Below are 21,967 nucleotides of genomic sequence, written 5' to 3'. Positions count from 1 at the left end.
GAGATGGAGCATTGCAGCGAGGAAGATCGTGAAGAGCGTTGGTGCGATGATGCAGCCTTGCTTGACCCCGGTCCGCACGTTGATTGGGTCTATGGTAGATCCGTTGGTCAGGATCACAGCTTGCATATCGTCGTGGAGCAGGCGGAGTATGGCGACAAACTTTTGGGGACAGCCAAAACGCAGGATGCTCCATAGTCCCTCGTGTGTCAGTGTCAAAAGCCTTTGAAAAGTCAAAGAAGGCCATGTACAAGGGTTGGTGCTGTTCCCTGCATTTCTCTTGCAGCTGTCGCGCCGTAAAGATCATGTCCGCTGTACCCCGTAGTGGATGGAATCTGCACTGTGATTCTGGGAGGAGCTCCTCAGCCACAGGGAGAAGACGGTTGAGGAGGATTCTAGCGATGACCTTCCCAGGCTGATAACAGGAAGATTCCTCTGTAGTTGCCGCAGTCGGACTTGTCACCTTTTTTAAAGATGGCCACGATCACTGCATCTCTAAGATCTCCCGGCATGCTCTCCTCCTTCCAGATGAGAGAGATGAGGTCATGTATTCGTGCCAAAAGTGCCTCTCCGCCATACTTTAGTGCCTCAGCGGGGATTCCATCTGCTCTCGGTGCCTTGTTGTTCTTGAGCTGACGGATTTATACACCTCATAAATTTATACACCTCAGCCTCCTCAGTTCCAAAGAAAACAGACCCAGTTTCTCCAATCTTTCCGCAGAGCTAAAATTCTCCAGTCCAGGCAACATTCTTGTAAATCTCCTCTGCACCATTTCCAGTGCAATCACATCTTTCCTGTAATATGGTGGCCAGATCTGCATATGGAGGGAATTAAGGGTGGTATTATGGGGGCAATTGAGGGTGGTATTTTGGGGAGGATTGAGGGTGGTATTATGGGGGGGATTGAGGGTGGTATTATGGGGGGGGGGGATTGAGGGTGGTATTATGGGGGGGGGACTGAGGGTGGTATTATGGGGGGGGTTGAGGGTGGTATTATGGGGGGGATTGAGGGTGGTATTATGGGGGGGATTGAGGGTGGTATTATGGGAGGGATTGTGGGGGGATTGAGGTTGGTATTATGAGAGGGATTGAGGGTGGTATTAAGGGGGGGATTGAGGGTGGTATTTTGGGGAGGATTGAGGGGGGATTGAGGGTGGTATTATGGGGGGGATTGTGGGGGGATTGAGGGTGGTATTATGAGGGTGGTATTATGAGGGGGATTGAGGGTGGTATTAAGGGGGGGATTGAGGGTGGTATTTGGTGGGGGCGGTTGTGGGGGGATTGAGGGTGGTATTGTTGTGTATCTGTAAAGCATGCACTCCCATGTTCTGCCACCAGGGAGCTCATCCCCTGAAGTCCCAAGGGATCCCAGCAATCCTTGGGAGCACTGTATATAAGCCGGCCCCTAAGGCCTGTTACTCACTCTGGAGTGTCTTATTAAAGACTGGGGTCACTGTTACTTTAACCTCCCTGTGTGCAGCCTCACCTGTGTTAGGAACACAACAACTGGCGACGAGAATACGAATTCAACGCAAAGATGCAGCAAACTGTGGGCATCCTGTAGAAGTTCTCGGAGGGTGAGGACGGGGAAGCCTATGTCGAACGGCTAGACCAGTACTTTGTAGCCAACGAGCTGGACGGAGAAGGAAGCGCTGCAAAAAGGAGAGCGGTCCTCCTCACAGTCTGTGGGGCACCGAATTACAGCCTCATGAAGAATCTTCTGGCTCCGGTGAAACCCACAGATAAGTCTTATGAGGAGCTGTGTACACTGGTTCGGGAGCATCTTAAACCGAGGGAGAGCGTGCTGATGGCGAGGTATCGGTTCTACACGTGCCAGCGATCTGAAGGTCAGGAAGTGGCGAGCTACGTCGCCGGGCTAAGGCGACTTGCAGGACAATGTGAGTTTGATGGCTACCTGGAGCAAATGCTCAGAGACTTTTTTGTACTGGGCACTGGCCACGAGACCATCCTTCGAAAACATTTGACTGTAGAGACACCGACCCTCAGTAAGGTCATTGCGATAGCACAGGCATTTATGTCCACCACTGATAACACCAAACAAATCTCTCAGCACACAAATGCTAGAAATGTTCATAAATTAACTGGAACTGTGTTTGCGAGCAGAAATGTACAGGGCAGAACCCACGAGGTCTGCAACTGCCAGCAGGCCTCAGGTGACCCAGATGACTCAGAATCCCCAACAAAGGATGAATGCAAGGCAATTTACACCTTGTTGGCGTTGTGAAGACTTCCATTCAGCCTATTCATACCACTTCAAAGGGTATGTTTGCAAGAGCTGTGGAACAATGGGGCACCTGATACGAGCTTGCAAACGAGCTGCAAGCTCTGCAAAACCTGCTAACCACTACGTGGCAGAGAAAGATCGGTCCATGGTAGATCAAAGTAATTTTGAGCCTCAGAGAGGAGGCAGATGCTGAAGTACATGGGGTGCACACATTTTCGACGAAATGTCCACCTATAATGCTAAACGTAAAATTGAATGGCTTACCTGTAGCCATGAAACTGGACACTGGTGCAAGCCAATCCATCATGAGTAAAAAGATGTTTGAGAGACTGTGGTGCATTCAGACCAGCCCTGAACCCCATCCACACGAAACTGAGAACGTACACCAAAGAGCTTATCACTGTCCTGAGCAGCGCCATGGTCAAGGTCACCTACGAGGGCACGGTGCTCGAACTGCCAGTCTGGATTGTCCCGGGCGATGGCCCCACACTGCTTGGAAGGAGCTGGCTGGGCAAAATCCGCTGGAACTGGGATGACATCCGAGCGCTATCACATGTCGATGAGGCCTCATGTACCCAGGTTCTGAACAAATTTCCTTCCCTTTTTGAGCCAGGCATTGGAAACTATTCTGGGGCAAAGGTGCGGATCCACTTGGCCCCAGAGGCATGACCCATTCACCACAAGGCGCGAGCGGTACCTCACATGTTGAGTGAGAGAGTGGAAATCGAGCTGAACAGGCTGCAACGCGAGGGCATCATCTCCCCAGTGGAATTCAGCGAGTGGGCCAGCCCGATTGTTCCTGTACTCAAAAGTGATGGCACGGTCAGGATTTGCGGCGATTATAAGGTTACCATTAATTGTTTCTCGCTACAGGACCAATACCCGCTACCTAAGGCAGACAACCTATTTGCGATGCTGGCAGGAGGCAAGACGTTCACCAAGCTCGACCTGACTTCGGCCTACATGACACAGGAGCTGGAGGAGTCTTCGAAGGGCCTCACCTGCATCAACACGCACAAGGGACTGTTCATGTTCAACAGATGCCCGTTTGGAATTCGATCGGCTGCAGCAATCTTCCAGAGAAACATGGAGAGCCTACTCAAGTTGGTACCACACACGGTGGTTTTTCAGGACGACATATTGGTCACGGGTCAAGACACCGCTGAACACCTACAAAACCTGGAGGAGGTCCTCCAGAGACTGGATCGCGTAGGGCTGCGGCTGAAGAGGTCGAAATGCGTCTTCATGGCAACAGAAGTGGAGCTTTTGGGGAGAAAAATTGCAGCGGACGGCATTCGACTCACAGACGCCAAGACAGAGGCTATCAGGAACGCGCCCAGGACACAGAACGTCACGGAGCTGTGGTCGTTCCTGGGGCTCCTCATTATTTTGGTAACTTCCAAACGGGGTTAAGCACCCTTTTAGAGCCCCTACATGTGTTATTGCGCAAAGGTATGGGGAAAAAAAACAAGTAATTGCTTTTGAGAAAGCCAGAAATATTTTATGCTCCAACAAGCTGCTTGTATTGTATAACCCGTGTAAAAGACGTGTGCTAGCATGTGACGCGTTGTCGGGTGTGTATTACAACAAGATAACATTGCGGGGAAGTTCCAACCTGTCGCCTATGCTTCCAGGAGCTTGTCTAAGGCCGAGAGGGCCTACAGCATGATTAAGAAAGAGACATTAGCGTGTGTGTTCGGGGTAAAGAAAATGCATCAGTACCTATTTGGCCTCAAATTTGAACTGGAAACCGATCACAAGCCCGTTACATCCCTGTTCGCTGAAAACAAGGAGATAAATACTAATGCCTCAGCCTGCATATAAAGGGGGGCACTCGCGCTATCAGCATATAACTATACCATCCGCCACAGTCCAGGCACCGAGAACTGTGCGGGTGCTCTCAGTCGGCTACCAATGCCCAGCACTGGGGTGGAAATGGCGCAGCCTGCGTACTTCTTGATGGTGGCGCAGCCCGCAGACTTGTTGATGGTCATGGAAGCATTTGAAAATGATAAATCACCTGTCACGGCCCGCCAGATTAGGTTTGGACCAGCCAGGATCCTCTGCTGTCCCTAGTAAAAAACTGTGTACCGCATGGGAGCTGGGCCAGCATCCCCATTGAAATGCAAGAGCCAATCAAGCCAGCGGTGAAAGGACGAGCTGTCCATTCAGGCAGACTGCCTGTTGTGGGGTAACCACGTAGTGTTACCAAAAAAGGGCAGGGAGACGTTCATCTCGGATCTCCACAGCACACACCCGGGTGTAGTAATGATGAAAGCGATAGCCAGATCCCACGTGTGGTGGCCCGTTATCGACTCTGACTTAGAGTCCTGTGTACGGCAATGCAGCGTGTGTGCTCAGTTGAACAACGCACCCAGAGAGGCACCACTAAGTTTGTGGTCCTGGCCCTCCAGACCATGGTCGAGGATCCATGTCGACTATGCGGTGGTGGTGGATGCTTTTTCAAAATGAATTGAACGTGAAATAATGTCAGGAAGCACCGCCACCGCCACCATTGAAAGCCTGAGGGCCATGTTTGGCACCCACGGCCTGCCTGACATACTGGTCAGTGACATGTTTCACCAGTGCCGAATTTAAAGAATTCATGACCCGCAATGGGATCAAACATGTCACCTCGGTCCCGTTTAAACCAGCCTCCAATGGACAGGCAGAGCGGGCAGTACAAACCATCAAACAGAGCCTGAAACTAGTCACAGAAGGCTCACTCCAAACCCGCCTTTCTCGAGTACTGCTCAGCTACCGCACGAGACCCCACTCGCTCACAGGGGTGCCCCCAGCTGAGCTACTCATGAAAAGGACACTTAAAACCAGACTCTCGCTGGTTCACCCCAACCTGCATGATCAGGTAGAGAGCAGGCAGCAGCAACAAAATGTAAACGATGGTCGCGCCACTGTGTCACAGGAAATTGATCTGAATGACCCTGTGTATGTGCTAAACTATGGATATGGTCCCAAGTGGATCGCGGGCACAATGATAGCTAAAGAAGGGAATAGGGTGTTTGTAGTCAAACTAGACAATGGACAAATTTGCAAAAAGCACCTGGACCAAACGAGGCTGCGGTTCACAGACTGCCCTGAACAACCCACAGCAGACACCACCTTTTTTGAGCCCACAACACTCACCCAAAGGATCAACGACACTACACCGGACCAGGAAATCGAACCCATCACGCCCAACAGCCCAGCAAGGCCAAGCTCACTGAGCAGCCCTGCAGGGCCAACAACACGCCAACCCAGCGAAGGCACAGCCAACACACCAGAACAGACATTTGTGCCGAGGCGGTCCACCAGGGAAAGAAAGGCTCCCGACCGCCTCACCTTGTAAATAGTTTTCACTTTGACTTTCGGGGGAGGGGGAGGAGTGATGTTGTGTATCTGTAAAGCATGCACTCCCATGTTCCGCCACCAGGGAACTCATCCCCTTAAGTCCCAAGGGATCCCAGCATCCCTTGGGAGCACTGCATATAAGCCTAAGGCCTGTTCCTCACTCTGGAGTGTCTTAGTAAAGACTGAGGTCACTGTTACTTTAACCTCCCTGTGTGCAGCCTCATCTGTGTTAGGAACACGATAGGTATTATGGGGGGGATTATGGGTGGATTGAGTGTGGTATTTTGGGGGCGATTATGGGGGGGATTCAGGGGGGATTATGGAGGGAGATTGAGGGGGGTTTGAGGGTGTTATTTTGGGGGGGATTATGGGCGTGGCACTGCGAACAGGTTTGCCAGTCTGAGATGCGCTGATTGTCCGGGTTGAGCTGTGCAATGATGGGACAGAGAAAGAAGATTTGGGACAGCAATGAGCAGGGGTAAACAGTAGAAATGCTGTCGGATACTTCCTGGCGATCTCCTCAACATGTCCCTGTCCTGATACCAGAACAGACTTGTTGTGCAAATCTTGGAACATTCTCAAAGGGCTGTGGGACAGCATCACCTGGTCCTGAGAGATCTGAAACAACCAAAACATGTTGTCATCAGCAGCACCACAGTTACAGCACCGCAACAATCAAAGTTCAACAAACCAACCATCTCCCTCCACTGACCACAGACTGTCTCACACCACTTGACCATCTGGGGTGCTAGGGGTAAGGGTACACTCTGTGCCACCCCCGACCCCTGGTGCGACACCCGGGATCTCAGCGACCCCCGACCCTGTGCGACCCCCGGGATCTCTGCCACCACGACCCCCTGTGCTACTCCCAACCTCCTGTGCCACCCTTGACCTCCTGTGCCACCCTCAACCCCCTGAGCGACCTCAGCCCCCTGTGCGACCCTGACCCCCTGTGCCACCTTTGACCCCCTGTGCGACCTCAGCCCCCTGTGCCACCCTCGATCCCCAGTGCCACCCTCGACCCCGTGCGACCCCAACCCCCGTGCCACCCTCGATCCCCAGTGCCACCCCGACCCCTGTGCCACCCTCGACCCCTGTGCCACCTTCAAACCCATGTCACCCTCAACCCCCTGTGCCACCCTCGACCCCGTGTCACCCTTGACCCCATGTCACCCTCGACCCCCTGTGCCACCCTCGACCCCCTGTGCCACCCTCGACCCAGTATGCGACCCCGACCCCGTGCCACCTTCGACCTCCTCTGCCACCCTCGACCCCGTGCGACCCTCGACCCCCTGTGCGACCCCGATCCTCTGTGCGACCCCGACCCCCTGTGCCACCCTCAACCCCCTGTGCCACCTTCGACCCCCTGTGCCACCCTCAACCCCCCGTGCCACCCTCGACCCCCTGTGCGACCCCGACCACCTGTGCAACACCAGACCATCTGTGCGACTCCCGACCCTGTGCCACCCCCTGTGCAACCCCGACCCCCTGTGCGACCCCGATCCCCTGTGCAACCCCAGACCCCGTGCGACCCCGTGCAACCCTCGACCCTCTGTGCGACCCCTGACCCTGTGCGGCCCGACCCCGGTGCAACCGCGACCCCCTGTGCGACCCTAGACCTTCTGTGCAACCCCAGACCCCATCCGACCCCCTGTGCGACCCAGACCCCGTGCGACCCCGACCCCCTCTACGAGTTCTGACCCCGCAGGACTTTGTATGACCCCTGACCGTGCAGGACTCTCTGCGACCCCCGACCCCGCAGGACTCTGCGACCCCTGGCCCCGCAGGACTCTGTGCGACCCATGACCCCGCAGGACTCTGCGACCCCTAGGTGATTTACCTCCACGTCAAGGACCTGTGACAGCTGCTCCGCTTTTGCTTGCCTGAGGCAGTTTCCTGCGTTGGTCACAAACACCACGGGCACCTGAAAGCTTCCGCCGCTGTCCACAAGTTTTCGGAACGCTTCCTTAGCAGCTGGTATGGGAGTCCGTCCCCGCACCAGAACACCATCGATATCAAAGAGCAGACCGAATGAGCTGTGGCTCTGAAAACAATACGGAGACAAGTAAGGGCAGAACGAAGCAGGAAACAGCACGGCTTTGATCAACAGACACTCAGCAGCATGTCTTACAATGCACTGCAGGATCAATCCTCACACACTCATTCAGGTATGTCCCCAATGTGTCTGTAGTCTGAGTGTCAGCCGACTGAGTGTCGGCGGGCCCCGGCGGGCTGAGTGTCGTCGGGTGTCGGCGGGCCCCAGCTGGCTGAGTGTTGGCGGGCCCCGGTGGGCTGTGTCGGTGGGCTGAGTGTCGGCGGGCCCTGGTGGGCTGAGTGTCGGTGGGCTGAGTGTCGGCGGGCCCTGGTGGGCTGAGTGTCGGTGGGCTGAGTGTCGACAGGCCAAGTATCGGCAGGCCTCAGAGGGCTGAGTGTCAACGGGCCCCAAAGTCGGGGGGCAGGTTGGCAGCGTTCTGTGCATGCGCCCCCGGCCGCCGGAATCACGCCAGACGAAAGGTAGTGCTGGATATGGGAGTCCCGGATAAGGAAAGTCCAACGTGTAGTTGAGGACCCAGCACCGATCCCTGCGGCACTAGTTAGTGATTGCCAACTGGAAAATGACCAGTTTATCCCGGCTCTCTGTTTTCTGTTAGTTAGCCAATCCTCTATCCATGCTAATATATTATCCCCAACCCCATGAACCTTTATCTTGTGCAGTAACCTTTTATGTGGCACCTTATCGAATGTCTTCTGGAAATCCAAATACACCACATCCACTGGTTCCCCCTTATCCACCTTGCTCGTTACATCCTCAAAGAGTTCCAGCAAATTTGTCAAACATGATTTTCCTTTCATAAATCCATGTTGGTCCTTGCTTGATTGAATCATGCTTTTCCAAATGTTTTGCGACTGCTTTTTTACTAATGGACTCCAACATTTTCCCGACAGAAGTTAGGCGAACTGGTCTATAGTTTCCTTCTTTCTGTCTGGTTTCTTTTTAAATAGAGGTGTTTCAGCCATGTCTCAGTAATGGCTATAATATCGTCCTCCCAAGAGTCTATCTGTGCTATCAGCTCATCTGCCTTATTTCCTACACTCCGATAGAAACATAGAAAATAGGTGCAGGAGTAGGTCAATCGGTCCTTCGAGCCTGCACCACCATTCAATAAGATCATGGCTGATCATTCCCTCAGTACCCCTTTCCTGCTCTCTCTCCATACCCCTCGATCCCTTTAGCCGTAAGGGCAATATCTAACTCCCTCTTGAATATATCCAATGAACTGGCATCAATAACTCTCTGCGGCAGGGAATTCCACAGGTTAACAACTCTCTGTGTGAAGAAGTTTCTCCTCATCACAGTCCTAAATGGCCTACCCCTTATCCTAAGACTATGTCCCCTGGTTCTGGACTTCCCCAAAATCGGGAACACTCTTCCCGCATCTAACCTGTCCAGTCCCGTCAGAATCTTATACGTGTCTATGAGATCCCCTCTCATCCTTCTAAACTCCAGTGAATTAAAGGCCCAGTTGATCCAGTCTCTCCTCATATGACAGTCCAGCCATCCCGGGAATCAGTCTGGTGAACCTTCGCTGCACTCCCTCAATAGCAAGAACGTCCTTCCTCAGATTAGGAGACCAAAACTGAACACAATATTCCAGGTGAGGCCTCACTGTACAACTGCAGTAAGACCTCCCTGCTCCTATACTCAAATCCCCTAGCTATGAAGGCCAACATACCAATTGCCTTCTTCACCGCCTGCTGTACCTGCATGCCCACTTTAAGTGACTGATGAACCATGACACCCAGGTCTGGTTTCACCTCCCCTTTTCCTAATCTGCCGCCATCCAGGTAATATTCTGCCTTCGTGTTTTTGTCCCCAAAATGGATAACCTCACATTTATCCACAGGCATTTGCCCACTCACCTAACCTGTCCAAGTCACCCTGCAGCCTCTTAGCGTCCTCCTCACAGCTCACACCGCCACCCAGTTTAGTATCATCCGCAAACTTGGAGATATTACACTCAATTCCTTCATCTAAATCATTAATGTATATTGTAAAGAGCTGGGGTCCGAGCACGGAGCCCTGCGGCACTCCACTAGTCACTAGTTCCCAGGTGTATCTCTAATGGGTCTGTAGTTTCCAGGTGTATCTCTAATGGGTCTGTGGTTCCCAGGTGTGTCTCTAATGGGTCTGTAGTTCCCAGGTGTGTCTCTAATGGGTCTGTAGTTCCCAGGTGTGTCTCTCTAATGGGTCTGTAGTTCCCAGGAGTGTCTCTCTAATGGGTCTGTAGTTCCCAGGTGTGTCTCTCTAATGGGTCAGAAGTTCCCAGGTGTGTCTCTAATTGGTCTGTAGTTCCCAGGTGTGTCTCTAATGGGTCTGTAGTTCCCAGGTGTGTCTCTAATGGGTCTGTAGAACCCAGGTGTGTCTCTAATGGGTCTGTAGTTCCCAAGTGTATCTCTCTAATGGGTCTGTAGTTCCCAAGTGTATCTCTCTAATGGGTCTGTAGTTCCCAGGTGTGTCTCTAATGGGTCTGTAGTTCCCAGGTGTGTCTCTAATGGGTCTGTAGTTCCCAGGTGTGTCTCTAATGGGTCCGCAGTTCCCAGGAGTGTCTCTAATGGGTGTATAGTTCCCAGATGTGTCTCTCTAATGGGTCTGTAGTTCCCAGGTGTGTCTCTCCAATGGGTCTGTAGTTCCCAGGTTTGTCTCTGTAATGGGTCTGCAGTTCCCAGATGTGTCTCTCTAATGGGTCTGTAGTTCCCAGGTGTGTCTCAAATGGGTCTGTATTTCCCAGGTGTGTCTCCAATGGGTCTGTAGTTCCCAGGTGTGTCTCCAATGGGTCTGTAGTTCCCAGGTGTGTCTCAAATGGGTCTGTATTTCCCAGGTGTGTCTCTAATGGGTCTGTAGTTCCCAGGTGTGTCTCTTATGGGTCTGTAGTTCCCAGGTGTGTCTCTAATGGGTCTGTAGTTCCCAGCTGTGTCTCTAATGCGTCTGTAGATCCCAGGTGTGTCTCTAATGGGTTTGTAGATCCCAGGTGTGACTCTAATGGGTCTATAGTTCCCAGGTGTGTCTCTAATGGGTCTGTATTTCCCAGGTGTGTCTCTAATGGGTCTGTAGTTCCCAGGTGTATCTCGAATGGGTCTGTAGTTCCCAGGTGTGTCTCCAATAGGTCTATAGTTCCCAGGTGTGTCTCTAATGCGTCTGTAGTTCCCAGGTGTGTCTCTAATGGTTCTGTAGTTCCCAGGTGTGTCTCTAATGGGTCTGTAGTTCCCACGTGTGTCTCGAACAGGTCTGTAGTTCCCAGGTGTGTCTCCAATGGGTCGTAAGTTCCCAGGTGTGTCTCTAACGCGTCTGTAGTTCCCAGGTGTGTCTCCAATGGGCCGTAAGTTCCCAAGTGTGTCTCTAACGCGTCTGTAGTTCCCAGGTGTGTCTCTAATGGGTCTGTAGTTCCCAGGTGTGTCTCTAATGGGTCTGTAGTTCCCAGGTGTGTCTCAAATGGGTCTGTAGTTCCCAGGTGTGTCTCTAATGGGTCTGTAGTTCCCAGGTGTGTCTCTAATGGGTCTGTAGTGCCCAGATGTGTCTCTAATGGGTCTGTAGTTCCCAGGTGTGTGTCTCTAATGGGTCTGTAGTTCCCAGGAGTGTCTCTAATGGGTGCATAGTTCCCAGATGTGTCTCTCTAATGGATCTGTAGTTCCCAGGTGTGTCTCTAATGGGTCTGTAGTTCCCAGGTGTGTCTCAAATGGGTCTGTATTTCCCAGCTGTGTCTCTAATGGGTCTGTAGTTCCCAGGTGTGTCTCTCTAATGGGTCTGTAGTTCCCCGGTGTGTCTCGAATGGCTCTGTAGTTCCCAGATGTGTTTCTCTCTAATGGGTCTGTAATTCCTAGGTGTGTCTCTCTAATGCGTCTGTAGTTCCCAGGTGTGTCTCTAATGGGTCGATAGTTCCCAGGAGTACCTCTCTAATGGGTCTGTAGTTCCCAGGTGTGTCTCTAATGTGTCTGTAGTTCCCAGGTGTGTCTCTAATGGGGCTGTAGTTCCCAGGTGTGTCTCTCTAATAGGTCTGCAGTTCCCAGGTGTGTCTCTCTAATGGGTCTGTAGTTCCCCGGTGTGTCTCGAATGGCTCTGTAGTTCCCAGATGTGTTTCTCTCTAATGGGTCTGTAGTTACGAGGTGTGTCTCTCTAATGGGTCTGTAGTTCCCAGGTGTGTCTCTAATGGGTCTGTATTTCCCAGGTGTGTCTCTAATCGGTCCGTAGTTCCCAGGTGTGTCTCGAATGGGTCTGTAGTTCCCAGGTGTGTCTCTAATGGGTCTGTAGTTCCCAGGTGTGTCTCTAATAGGTCTGTAGTTCCCAGGTGTGTCTCTAATGGGTCTGTAGTTCCCAGGTGTGTCTCAAATGGGTCTGTATTTCCCAGGTGTGTCTCTAATGGGTCTGTAGTTCCCAGGTGTGTCTCTAATGGGTCTGTAGTTCCCAGGTGTACCTCTCTAATGGGTCTGTAGTTCCCAGCTGTGTCTCTAATGCGTCTGTAGATCCCAGGTGTGTCTCTAATGGGTCTGTAGTTCCCAAGTGTGTCTCTCTAATGGGTCTGTAGTTCCCAGGTGTGTCTCTAATGGGTCTGTAGTTCCCAGGTGTGTCTCTAATGGGTCTGTAGTTCCCAGGTGTGTCTCAAATGGGTCTGTATTTCCCAGGTGTGTCTCTAATGGGTCTGTAGTTCCCAGGTGTGTCTCTTATGGGTCTGTAGTTCCCAGGTGTGTCTCTAATGGGTCTGTAGTTCCCAGCTGTGTCTCTAATGCGTCTGTAGATCCCAGGTGTGTCTCTAATGGGTTTGTAGTTCCCAGGTGTGACTCTAATGGGTCTATAGTTCCCAGGTGTGTCTCTAATGGGTCTGTATTTCCCAGGTGTGTCTCTAATGGGTCTGTAGTTCCCAGGTGTATCTCGAATGGGTCTGTAGTTCCCAGGTGTGTCTACAATAGGTCAAAAGTTCCCAGGTGTGTCTCCAATGCGTCTGTAGTTCCCAGGTGTGTCTCTAATGGGTCTGTAGTTCCCAGGTGTGTCTCTAATGGGTCTGTAGTTCCCACGTGTGTCTCGAACGGGTCTGTAGTTCCCAGGTGTGTCTCCAATGGGTCGTAAGTTCCCAGGTGTGTCTCTAACGCGTCTGTAGTTCCCAGGTGTGTCTCCAATGGGCCGTAAGTTCCCAAGTGTGTCTCTAACGCGTCTGTAGTTCCCAGGTGTGTCTCTAATGGGTCTGTAGTTCCCAGGTGTGTCTCTAATGGGTCTGTAGTTCCCAGGTGTGTCTCAAATGGGTCTGTAATTCCCAGGTGTGTCTCCAATGGGTCTGTAGTTCCCAGGTGTGTCTCTAATGGGTCTGTAGTTCCCAGGTGTGTCTCTCTAAAGGGTCTGTAGTTCCCCGGTGTGTCTCGAATGGCTCTGTAGTTCCCAGATGTGTTTCTCTCTAATGGGTCTGTAATTCCTAGGTGTGTCTCTCTAATGCGTCTGTAGTTCCCAGGTGTGTCTCTAATGGGTCGATAGTTCCCAGGAGTACCTCTCTAATGGGTCTGTAGTTCCCAGGTGTGTCTCTAATGCGTCTGTAGTTCCCAGGTGTGTCTCTAATGGGGCTGTAGTTCCCAGGCGTGTCTCTCTAATAGGTCTGCAGTTCCCAGGTGTGTCTCTCTAATGGGTCTGTAGTTCCCGGTGTGTCTCGAATGGCTCTGTAGTTCCCAGATGTGTTTCTCTCTAATGGGTCTGTAGTTACTAGGTGTGTCTCTCTAATGGGTCTGTAGTTCCCAGGTGTGTCTCTAATGGGTCTGTATTTCCCAGGTGTGTCTTTAATCGGTCCGTAGTTCCCAGGTGTGTCTCGAATGGGTCTGTAGTTCCTAGGTGTGTCTCTAATGGGTCTGTAGTTCCCAGGTGTGTCTCTAATAGGTCTGTAGTTCCCAGGTGTGTCTCTAATGGGTCTGTAGTTCCCAGGTGTGTCTCAAATGGGTCTGTATTTCCCAGGTGTGTCTCTAATGGGTCTGTAGTTCCCAGGTGTGTCTCTCATGGGTCTGTAGTTCCCAGGTGTACCTCTCTAATGGGTCTGTAGTTCCCAGCTGTGTCTCTAATGCGTCTGTAGATCCCAGGTGTGTCTCTAATGGGTCTGTAGTTCCCAAGTGTGTCTCTCTAATGGGTCTGTAGTTCCCAGGTGTGTCTCTAATGCGTCTGTAGTTCCCAGGTGTGTCTCTAATGGGTCTGTATTTCCCAGGTGTGTCTCTAATGGGTCTGTAGTTCCCAGGTATGTCTCCAATGGGTCTATAGTTCCCAGGTGTGTCTCTAATGCGTCTGTAGTTCCCAGGTGTGTCTCTAATGGGTCTGTAGTTCCCAGGTGTGTCTCGAATGGGTATGTAGTTCCCAGGTGTGTCTCCAATGGGTCGTAAGTTCCCAGGTGTGTCACAAATGGGTCTGTAGTTCCCAGGTGTGTCTCTCTAATGGGTCTGTAGTTCCCAGGAGTGTCTCTAATGGGTCTGTAGTTCCCAGATGTGTCTCTCTCATGGGTCTGTAGTTCCCACGTGTGTCTCTCTAATGGGTCTGTAGTTCCCAGGTGTGTCTCTAATGGGTCTGTAGTTCCCAGGTGTGTCTCTAATGGGTCTGTAGTTCCCAGGTGTGTCTCTAATGGGTCTGTAGTTCCCAGGTGTGTCTCTAATGGGTCTGTAAGTCCCCAGGTGTGTCTCTAATGAGTCTGTAGTTCCCAGGTGTTTCTCTAATGGGTCTGTAGATCCCAGGTGTGTCTCTCGAATGGGTCGGTAGTTCCCTGGTGTGTCTCTCTAATAGGTCTGTAGTTCCCAGGTGTGTCTCTATAATGGGTCTGTAGTTCCCCGGTGTGTCTCGAATGGCGCTGTAGTTCCCAGATGTGTTTCTCTCTAATGGGTCTATAGTTCCCAGATGTACCTCTAATGGGTCTGTAGTTCCCAGGTGTCTCTCTCTAATGGGTCTGTAGTTCCCAGGTGTGTCTCTAATGGGTCTGTAGTTCCCAGGTGTGTCTCTAATGGGTCTGTAGTTCCCATGGTGTGTCTCTCTAATGGGTCTATAGTTCCCAGGTGTGTCTCTAATTGGTCTGTAGTTCCCAGGTGTGTGTCTCTAATGGGTCTGTAGTTCACAGGTGTGTCTCTCTCATGGGTCTGCAGTTCCCAGGTGTCTCTCTAATGGGTCTGCAGTTCGCAGGTGTGTCTCTAATGGGTCTGTAGTTCCAAGGTGTGTTTCTAATTGATCTGTAGTTCCCAGGTGTGTCTCTAATGGGTCTGTAGTTCCCAGGTGTGTCTCTAATGAGTCTGTAGTTCACAGGTGTGTCTCTCTCATGGGTCTGCAGTTCCCAGGTGTCTCTCTAATGGGTCTGTAGTTCCCAGGTGTGTCTCTAATGGGTCTGTAGTTCCCAGGTGTGTCTCTAATAGGTCTGTAGTTCCCAGGTGTGCCTCTAATGGGTCTGTAGTTCCCAGGTGTGTCTCTAATGGGTCTGTAGTTCCCAGGTGTGTCTCTAATGGGTCTGTGGTTCCCAGGTGTATCTCTCTAATGGGTCTGCAGTTCCCAGTTGTGTCTCTAATGGGTCTGTAGTTCCCAGGTGTGTTTCTAATGTGTCTGTAGTTCCCAGGTGTGTCTCCAATGGGTCTAAAGTTCCCAGGTGTGTCTCTAATGCATATGTAGTTCCCAGGTGTGTCTCTAATGGGTCTGTATTTTCCAGGTGTGTCTCTAATGCATCTGTAGTTCCCTGGTGTGTCTCTAATGGGTCTGTAGTTCCCATGGTGTGTCTCTCTAATGGGTCTGTAGTTCCCAGGTGTGTCTCTAATTGGTCTGTAGTTCCCAGGTGTGTGTCTCTAATGGGTCTGTAGTTCACAGGTGTGTCTCTCTCATGGGTCTGCAGTTCCCAGGTGTCTCTCTAATGGGTCTGTAGTTCGCAGGTGTGTCTCTAATGGGTCTGTAGTTCCAAGGTGTGTTTCTAATTGGTCTGTAGTTCCCAGGTGTGTCTCTAATGGGTCTGTAGTTCCCAGGTGTGTCTCTAATGAGTCTGTAGTTCACAGGTGTGTCTCTCTCATGGGTCTGCAGTTACCAGGTGTCTCTCTAATGGGTCTGTAGTTCCCAGGTGTGTCTCTAATGGGTCTGTAGTTCCCAGGTGTGTCTCTAATGGGTCTGTAGTTCCCAGGTGTGCCTCTAATGGGTCTGTATTTCCCAGGTGTGTCTCTAATGCGTCTGTAGTTCCCAGGTGTGTCTCCAATGGGTCGAAAGTTCCCAGGTGTGTCTCTAATGCGTCTGTAGTTCCCAGGTGTGTCTCAAATGGGTCTGTAGTCCCCAGGTGTGTCTCTAATGGGTCTGTAGTTCCCAGGTGTGTCTCTAATGGGTCTGTAGTTCCCAGGGGTGACTCTAATGTGTCTATAGTACCCAGGTTTGTCTCTTTAATGCGTCTGTAGTTCCCAGGTGTCTCTCTAATGGGTCTGTAGTTCGCAGGTATGTCTCTAATGGGTCTGTAGTTCCCAGGTGTGTCTCGAATGAGTCTGTAGTTCACAGGTGTGTCTCTCTCATGGGTCTGCAGTTCCCAGGTGTCTCTCTAATGGGTCTGTAGTTCCCAGGTGTCTCTCTAATGGGTCTGTAGTTCGCAGGTGTGTCTCTAATGGGTCTGTAGTTCCAAGGTGTGTTTCTAATTGGTCTGTAGTTCCCAGGTGTGTCTCTAATGGGTCTGTAGTTCCCAGGTGTGTCTCTAATGAGTCTGTAGTTCACAGGTGTGTCTCTCTCATGGGTCTGCAGTTCCCAGGTGTCTCTCTAATGGGTCTGTGGTTCCCAGGTGTATCTCTCTAATGGGTCTGCAGTTCCCAGTTGTGTCTCTAATGGGTCTGTAGTTCCCAGGTGTGTTTCTAATGTGTCTGTAGTTCCCAGTTGTGTCTCCAATGGGTCTAAAGTTCCCAGGTGTGTCTCTAATGCATCTGTAGTTCCCAGGTGTGTCTCCAATGGGTCTGTAGTTCCCAGGTGTGTCTCTAATGGGTCTGTAGTTCGCAGGTGTGCCTCTAATGGGTCTGTAGTTCCCAGGTGTGTCTCTAATGGGTCTGTAGTTCCCATGGTGTGTCTCTCTAATGGGTCTGTAGTTCCAAGGTGTGTCTCTAATTGGTCTGTAGTTCCCAGGTGTGTGTCTCTAATGGGTCTGTAGTTCACAGGTGTGGCTCTCTCATGGGTCTGCAGTTCCCAGGTGTCTCTCTAATGGGTCTGTAGTTCGCAGGTGTGTCTCTAATGGGTCTGTAGTTCCAAGGTGTGTTTCTAATTGGTCTGTAGTTCCCAGGTGTGTCTCTAATGGGTCTGTAGTTCCCAGGTGTGTCTCTAATGAGTCTGTAGTTCACAGGTGTGTCTCTCTCATGGGTCTGCAGTTCCCAGGTGTCTCTCTAATGGGTCTGTAGTTCCCAGGTGTGTCTCTAATGGGTCTGTAGTTCCCAGGTGTGTCTCTAATGGGTCTGTAGTTCCCAGGTGTGTCTCCAATGGGTCGAAAGTTCCCAGGTGTGTCTCTAATGCGTCTGTAGTTCCCAGGTGTGTCTCAAATGGGTCTGTAGTTCCCAGGTGTGTCTCTAATGGGTCTGTAGTTCCCAGGTGTGTCTCTAATTGGTCTGTAGTTCCCAGGTGTGACTCGAATGTGTCTATAGTACCCAGGTTTGTCTCTTTAATGCGTCTGTAGTTCCCAGGTGTCTCTCTAATGGGTCTGTAGTTCGCAGGTATGTCTCTAATGGGTCTGTAGTTCCCAGGTGTGTCTCAAATGGGTCTGTAGTTCCCAGGTGTGTCTCTAATGGGTCTGTAGTTCCCAGGTGTGTCTCTAATTGGTCTGTAGTTCCCAGGTGTGACTCGAATGTGTCTATAGTACCCAGGTTTGTCTCTTTAATGCGTCTGTAGTTCCCAGGTGTCTCTCTAATGGGTCTGTAGTTCGCAGGTATGTCTCTAATGGGTCTGTAGTTCCCAGGTGTGTCTCGAATGAGTCTGTAGTTCACAGGTGTGTCTCTCTCATGGGTCTGCAGTTCCCAGGTGTCTCTCTAATGGGTCTGTAGTTCCCAGGTGTGTCTCTAATGAGTCTGTAGTTCACAGGTGTGTCTCTCTCATGGGTCTGCAGTTCCCAGGTGTCTCTCTAATGGGTCTGTAGTTCCCAGGTGTGTCTCTAATGAGTCTGTATTTCCCAGGTGTGTCTCTAATGCGTCTGTAGTTCCCAGGTGTGTCTCCAATGGGTCGAAAGTTCCCAGGTGTGTCTCTAATGCGTCTGTAGTTCCCAGGTGTGTCTCAAATGGGTCTGTAGTTCCCAGGTGTGTCTCTAATGGGTCTGTAGTTCCCAGGTGTGTCTCTAATTGGTCTGTAGTTCCCAGGTGTGACTCGAATGTGTCTATAGTACCCAGGTTTGTCTCTTTAATGCGTCTGTAGTTCCCAGGTGTCTCTCTAATGGGTCTGTAGTTCGCAGGTATGTCTCTAATGGGTCTGTAGTTCCCAGGTGTGTCTCGAATGAGTCTGTAGTTCACAGGTGTGTCTCTCTCATGGGTCTGCAGTTCCCAGGTGTCTCTCTAATGGGTCTGTAGTTCCCAGGTGTCTCTCTAATGGGTCTGTAGTTCGCAGGTGTGTCTCTAATGGGTCTGTAGTTCCAAGGTGTGTTTCTAATTGGTCTGTAGTTCCCAGGTGTGTCTCTAATGGGTCTGTAGTTCCCAGGTGTGTCTCTAATGAGTCTGTAGTTCACAGGTGTGTCTCTCTCATGGGTCTGCAGTTCCCAGGTGTCTCTCTAATGGGTCTGTGGTTCCCAGGTGTATCTCTCTAATGGGTCTGCAGTTCCCAGTTGTGTCTCTAATGGGTCTGTAGTTCCCAGGTGTGTTTCTAATGTGTCTGTAGTTCCCAGTTGTGTCTCCAATGGGTCTAAAGTTCCCAGGTGTGTCTCTAATGCATCTGTAGTTCCCAGGTGTGTCTCTAATGGCTCTGTAGTTCCCAGGTGTGTCTCTAATGGGTCTGTAGTTCGCAGGTGTGCCTCTAATGGGTCTGTAGTTCCCAGGTGTGTCTCTAATGGGTCTGTAGTTCCCATGGTGTGTCTCTCTAATGGGTCTGTAGTTCCCAGGTGTGTCTCTAATTGGTCTGTAGTTCCCAGGTGTGTGTCTCTAATGGGTCTGTAGTTCACAGGTGTGGCTCTCTCATGGGTCTGCAGTTCCCAGGTGTCTCTCTAATGGGTCTGTAGTTCGCAGGTGTGTCTCTAATGGGTCTGTAGTTCCAAGGTGTGTTTCTAATTGGTCTGTAGTTCCCAGGTGTGTCTCTAATGGGTCTGTAGTTCCCAGGTGTGTCTCTAATGAGTCTGTAGTTCACAGGTGTGTCTCTCTCATGGGTCTGCAGTTCCCAGGTGTCTCTCTAATGGGTCTGTAGTTCCCAGGTGTGTCTCTAATGGGTCTGTAGTTCCCAGGTGTGTCTCTAATGGGTCTGTAGTTCCCAGGTATGCCTCTAATGAGTCTGTATTTCCCAGGTGTGTCTCTAATGCGTCTGTAGTTCCCAGGTGTGTCTCCAATGGGTCGAAAGTTCCCAGGTGTGTCTCTAATGCGTCTGTAGTTCCCAGGTGTGTCTCAAATGGGTCTGTAGTTCCCAGGTGTGTCTCTAATGGGTCTGTAGTTCCCAGGTGTGTCTCTAATTGGTCTGTAGTTCCCAGGTGTGACTCGAATGTGTCTATAGTACCCAGGTTTGTCTCTTTAATGCGTCTGTAGTTCCCAGGTGTCTCTCTAATGGGTCTGTAGTTCGCAGGTGTGTCTCTAATGGGTCTGTAGTTCCCAGGTGTGTCTCTAATGAGTCTGTAGTTCACAGGTGTGTCTCTCTCATGGGTCTGCAGTTCCCAGGTGTCTCTCTAATGGGTCTGTAGTTCCCAGGTGTGTCTCTAATGGGTCTGTAGTTCCCAGGTGTGTCTCTAATGGGTCTGTAGTTCCCAGGTGTGCCTCTAATGGGTCTGTAGTTCCCAGGTGTGTCTCTAATGGGTCTGTAGTTCCCAGGTGTGTCTCTAATGGGTCTGTGGTTCCCAGGTGTATCTCTCTAATGGGTCTGTAGTTCCCAGGTGTGTTTCTAATGGGTCTGTAGTTCCCAGGTGTGTCTCCAATGGCTCTAAAGTTCCCAGGTGTGTCTCTAATGCATCTGTAGTTCCCAGGTGTGTCTCTAATGGGTCTGTATTTCCCAGGTGTGTCTCTAATGCGTCTGTAGTTCCCAGGTGTGTCTCCAATGGGTCGAAAGTTCCCAGGTGTGTCTCTAATGCGTCTGTCGTTCCCAGGTGTGTCTCTAATGGGTCTGTAGTTCCCAGGTGTGTCTCTAATGGGTCTGTAGTTCCCAGGTGTATCTCTAATGGGTCTGTAGTTCCCAGGTGTGACTCTAATGTGTCTATAGTACCCAGGTGTGTCTCTTTAATGCGTCTGTAGTTCCCAGGTGTGTCGCGAATGGGTCTGTAGTTCCCAGGTGTGTCTCTGATGGGTCTGTAGTTCCCAGGTGTGTCTCTCTAATGGGTCTGCAAGTTCCCAGGTGTGTCTCTCTAATGGGTCTGTAGATCACAGGTGTTTCTCTAATGGGTCTGTATTTCCCAGGTGTGTCTCTCTAATGCGTCTGTAGTTCCCAGGTGTGTCTCTAATGGGTCTGTAGTTCCCAGGTGTCTCTCGAATGGGTCTGTAGTTCCCAGGTGTGTCTCTCTAATGGGTCTGTAGATTACAGGTGTTTCGCTAATGGGTCTGTAGTTCCCAGGTGTGTCTCTCTAATGCGTCTGTAGTTCCCAGGTGTGTCTCTAATGGGTCTGTAATTCCCAGGCGTGTCTCTAATGGGTCTGTAATTCCCAGGTGTGTCTCTAATGGGTCTGTAGTTCCCAGGTGTGTCTCTAATGGGTCTGTATTTCCCAGGTGTGTCTCTAATGGGTCTGTAGTTCCCAGGTATGTCTCCAATGGGTCGATAGTTCCCAGGTGTGTCTCTAATGCGTCTGTAGTTCCCAGGTGTGTCTCTAATGGGTCTGTAGTTCCCAGGTGTGTCTCTAATGGGTCTGTAGTTCCCAGGTGTGTCTCCAATGGGTCGAAAGTTCCCAGGTGTGTCTCAAATGCGTCTGTAGTTCCCAGGTGTGTCTCTAATGGATCTGTAGTTCCCAGGTGTGTCTCTAATAGGTCTGTAGTTCCCAGGTGTGTCTCAAATGGGTCTGTAGTTCCCAGGTGTGTCTCTAATGGGTGTGTAGTTCCCAGGTGTGTCTCTAATGGGTCTGTAGTTCCCAGGTGTGTCTCTAATGCGTCTGTAGTTCCCAGGTGTGTCTCTAATGGGTCTGTAGTTCCCAGGTGTGTCTCGAATGGGTATGTAGTTCCCAGGTGTGTCTCCAATGGGTCGTAAGTTCCCAGGTGTGTCTCAAATGGGTCTGTAGTTCCCAGGTGTGTCTCTCTAATGGGTCTGTAGTTCCCAGGAGTGTCTCTAATGGGTCTGTAGTTCCCAGATGTGTCTCTCTCATGGGTCTGTAGTTCCCACGTGTGTCTCTCTAATGGGTCTGTAGTTCCCAGGTGTGTCTCTAATGGGTCTGTAGTTCCCAGGTGTGTCTCTAATGGGTCTGTAGTTCCCAGGTGTGTCTCTAATGGGTCTGTAGTTCCCAGGTGTGTCTCTAATGGGTCTGTAAGTCCCCAGGTGTGTCTCTAATAAGTCTGTAGTTCCCAGGTGTTTCTCTAATGGGTCTGTAGTTCCCAGGTGTGTCTCTCGAATGGGTCGGTAGTTCCCAGGTGTGTCTCTCTAATAGGTCTGTAGTTCCCAGGTGTGTCTCTCTAATGGGTCTGTTGTTCCCCGGTGTGTCTCGAATGGCGCTGTAGTTCCCAGATGTGTTTCTCTCTAATGGGTCTATAGTTCCCAGATGTACCTCTGATGGGTCTGTAGTTCCCAGGTGTCTCTCTCTAATGGGTCTGTAGTTCCCAGGTGTGTCTCTAATGGGTCTGTAGTTCCCAGGTGTGTCTCTAATGGGTCTGTAGTTCCCATGGTGTGTCTCTCTAATGGGTCTATAGTTCCCAGGTGTGTCTCTAATTGGTCTGTAGTTCCCAGGTGTGTGTCTCTAATGGGTCTGTAGTTCACAGATGTGTCTCTCTCATGGGTCTGCAGTTCCCAGGTGTCTCTCTAATGGGTCTGCAGTTCGCAGGTGTGTCTCTAATCGGTCTGTAGTTCCAAGGTGTGTTTCTAATTGGTCTGTAGTTCCCAGGTGTGTCTCTAATGGGTCTGTAGTTCCCAAGTGTGTCTCTAATGAGTCTGTAGTTCACAGGTGTGTCTCTCTCATGGGTCTGCAGTTCCCAGGTGTCTCTCTAATGGGTCTGTAGTTCCCAGGTGTGTCTCTAATGGGTCTGTAGTTCCCAGGTGTGTCTCTAATAGGTCTGTAGTTCCCAGGTGTGCCT

General features: G+C 51.0%; 1 protein-coding gene across 4 annotated transcripts in view; it reads right to left on the bottom strand.

The window, feature by feature from the left end:
- Nucleotides 1-21,967, bottom strand: part of LOC139225819 (haloacid dehalogenase-like hydrolase domain-containing 5) — a 362,103-nt gene that overhangs the window by 16,631 nt on the left and 323,505 nt on the right. For all 4 annotated transcript variants that reach the window (XM_070856663.1, XM_070856665.1, XM_070856664.1 and 1 more), the window contains 2 exons: nt 7,431-7,634; nt 6,096-6,208 (listed from right to left, as the gene is read on the bottom strand). In XM_070856663.1, the coding sequence (XP_070712764.1) occupies nt 6,096-6,208; nt 7,431-7,634 (317 nt within the window). The remainder of the gene's footprint in view (nt 1-6,095; nt 6,209-7,430; nt 7,635-21,967) is intronic.

This window comes from Pristiophorus japonicus, chromosome 15 (assembly GCF_044704955.1).
Source record: "Pristiophorus japonicus isolate sPriJap1 chromosome 15, sPriJap1.hap1, whole genome shotgun sequence".
Lineage (NCBI taxonomy): Eukaryota > Metazoa > Chordata > Chondrichthyes > Pristiophoridae > Pristiophorus > Pristiophorus japonicus.
The sequence above is the reverse complement of the archived record's forward strand: the minus strand, read 5'-3'. Positions and strand labels throughout refer to the sequence as shown.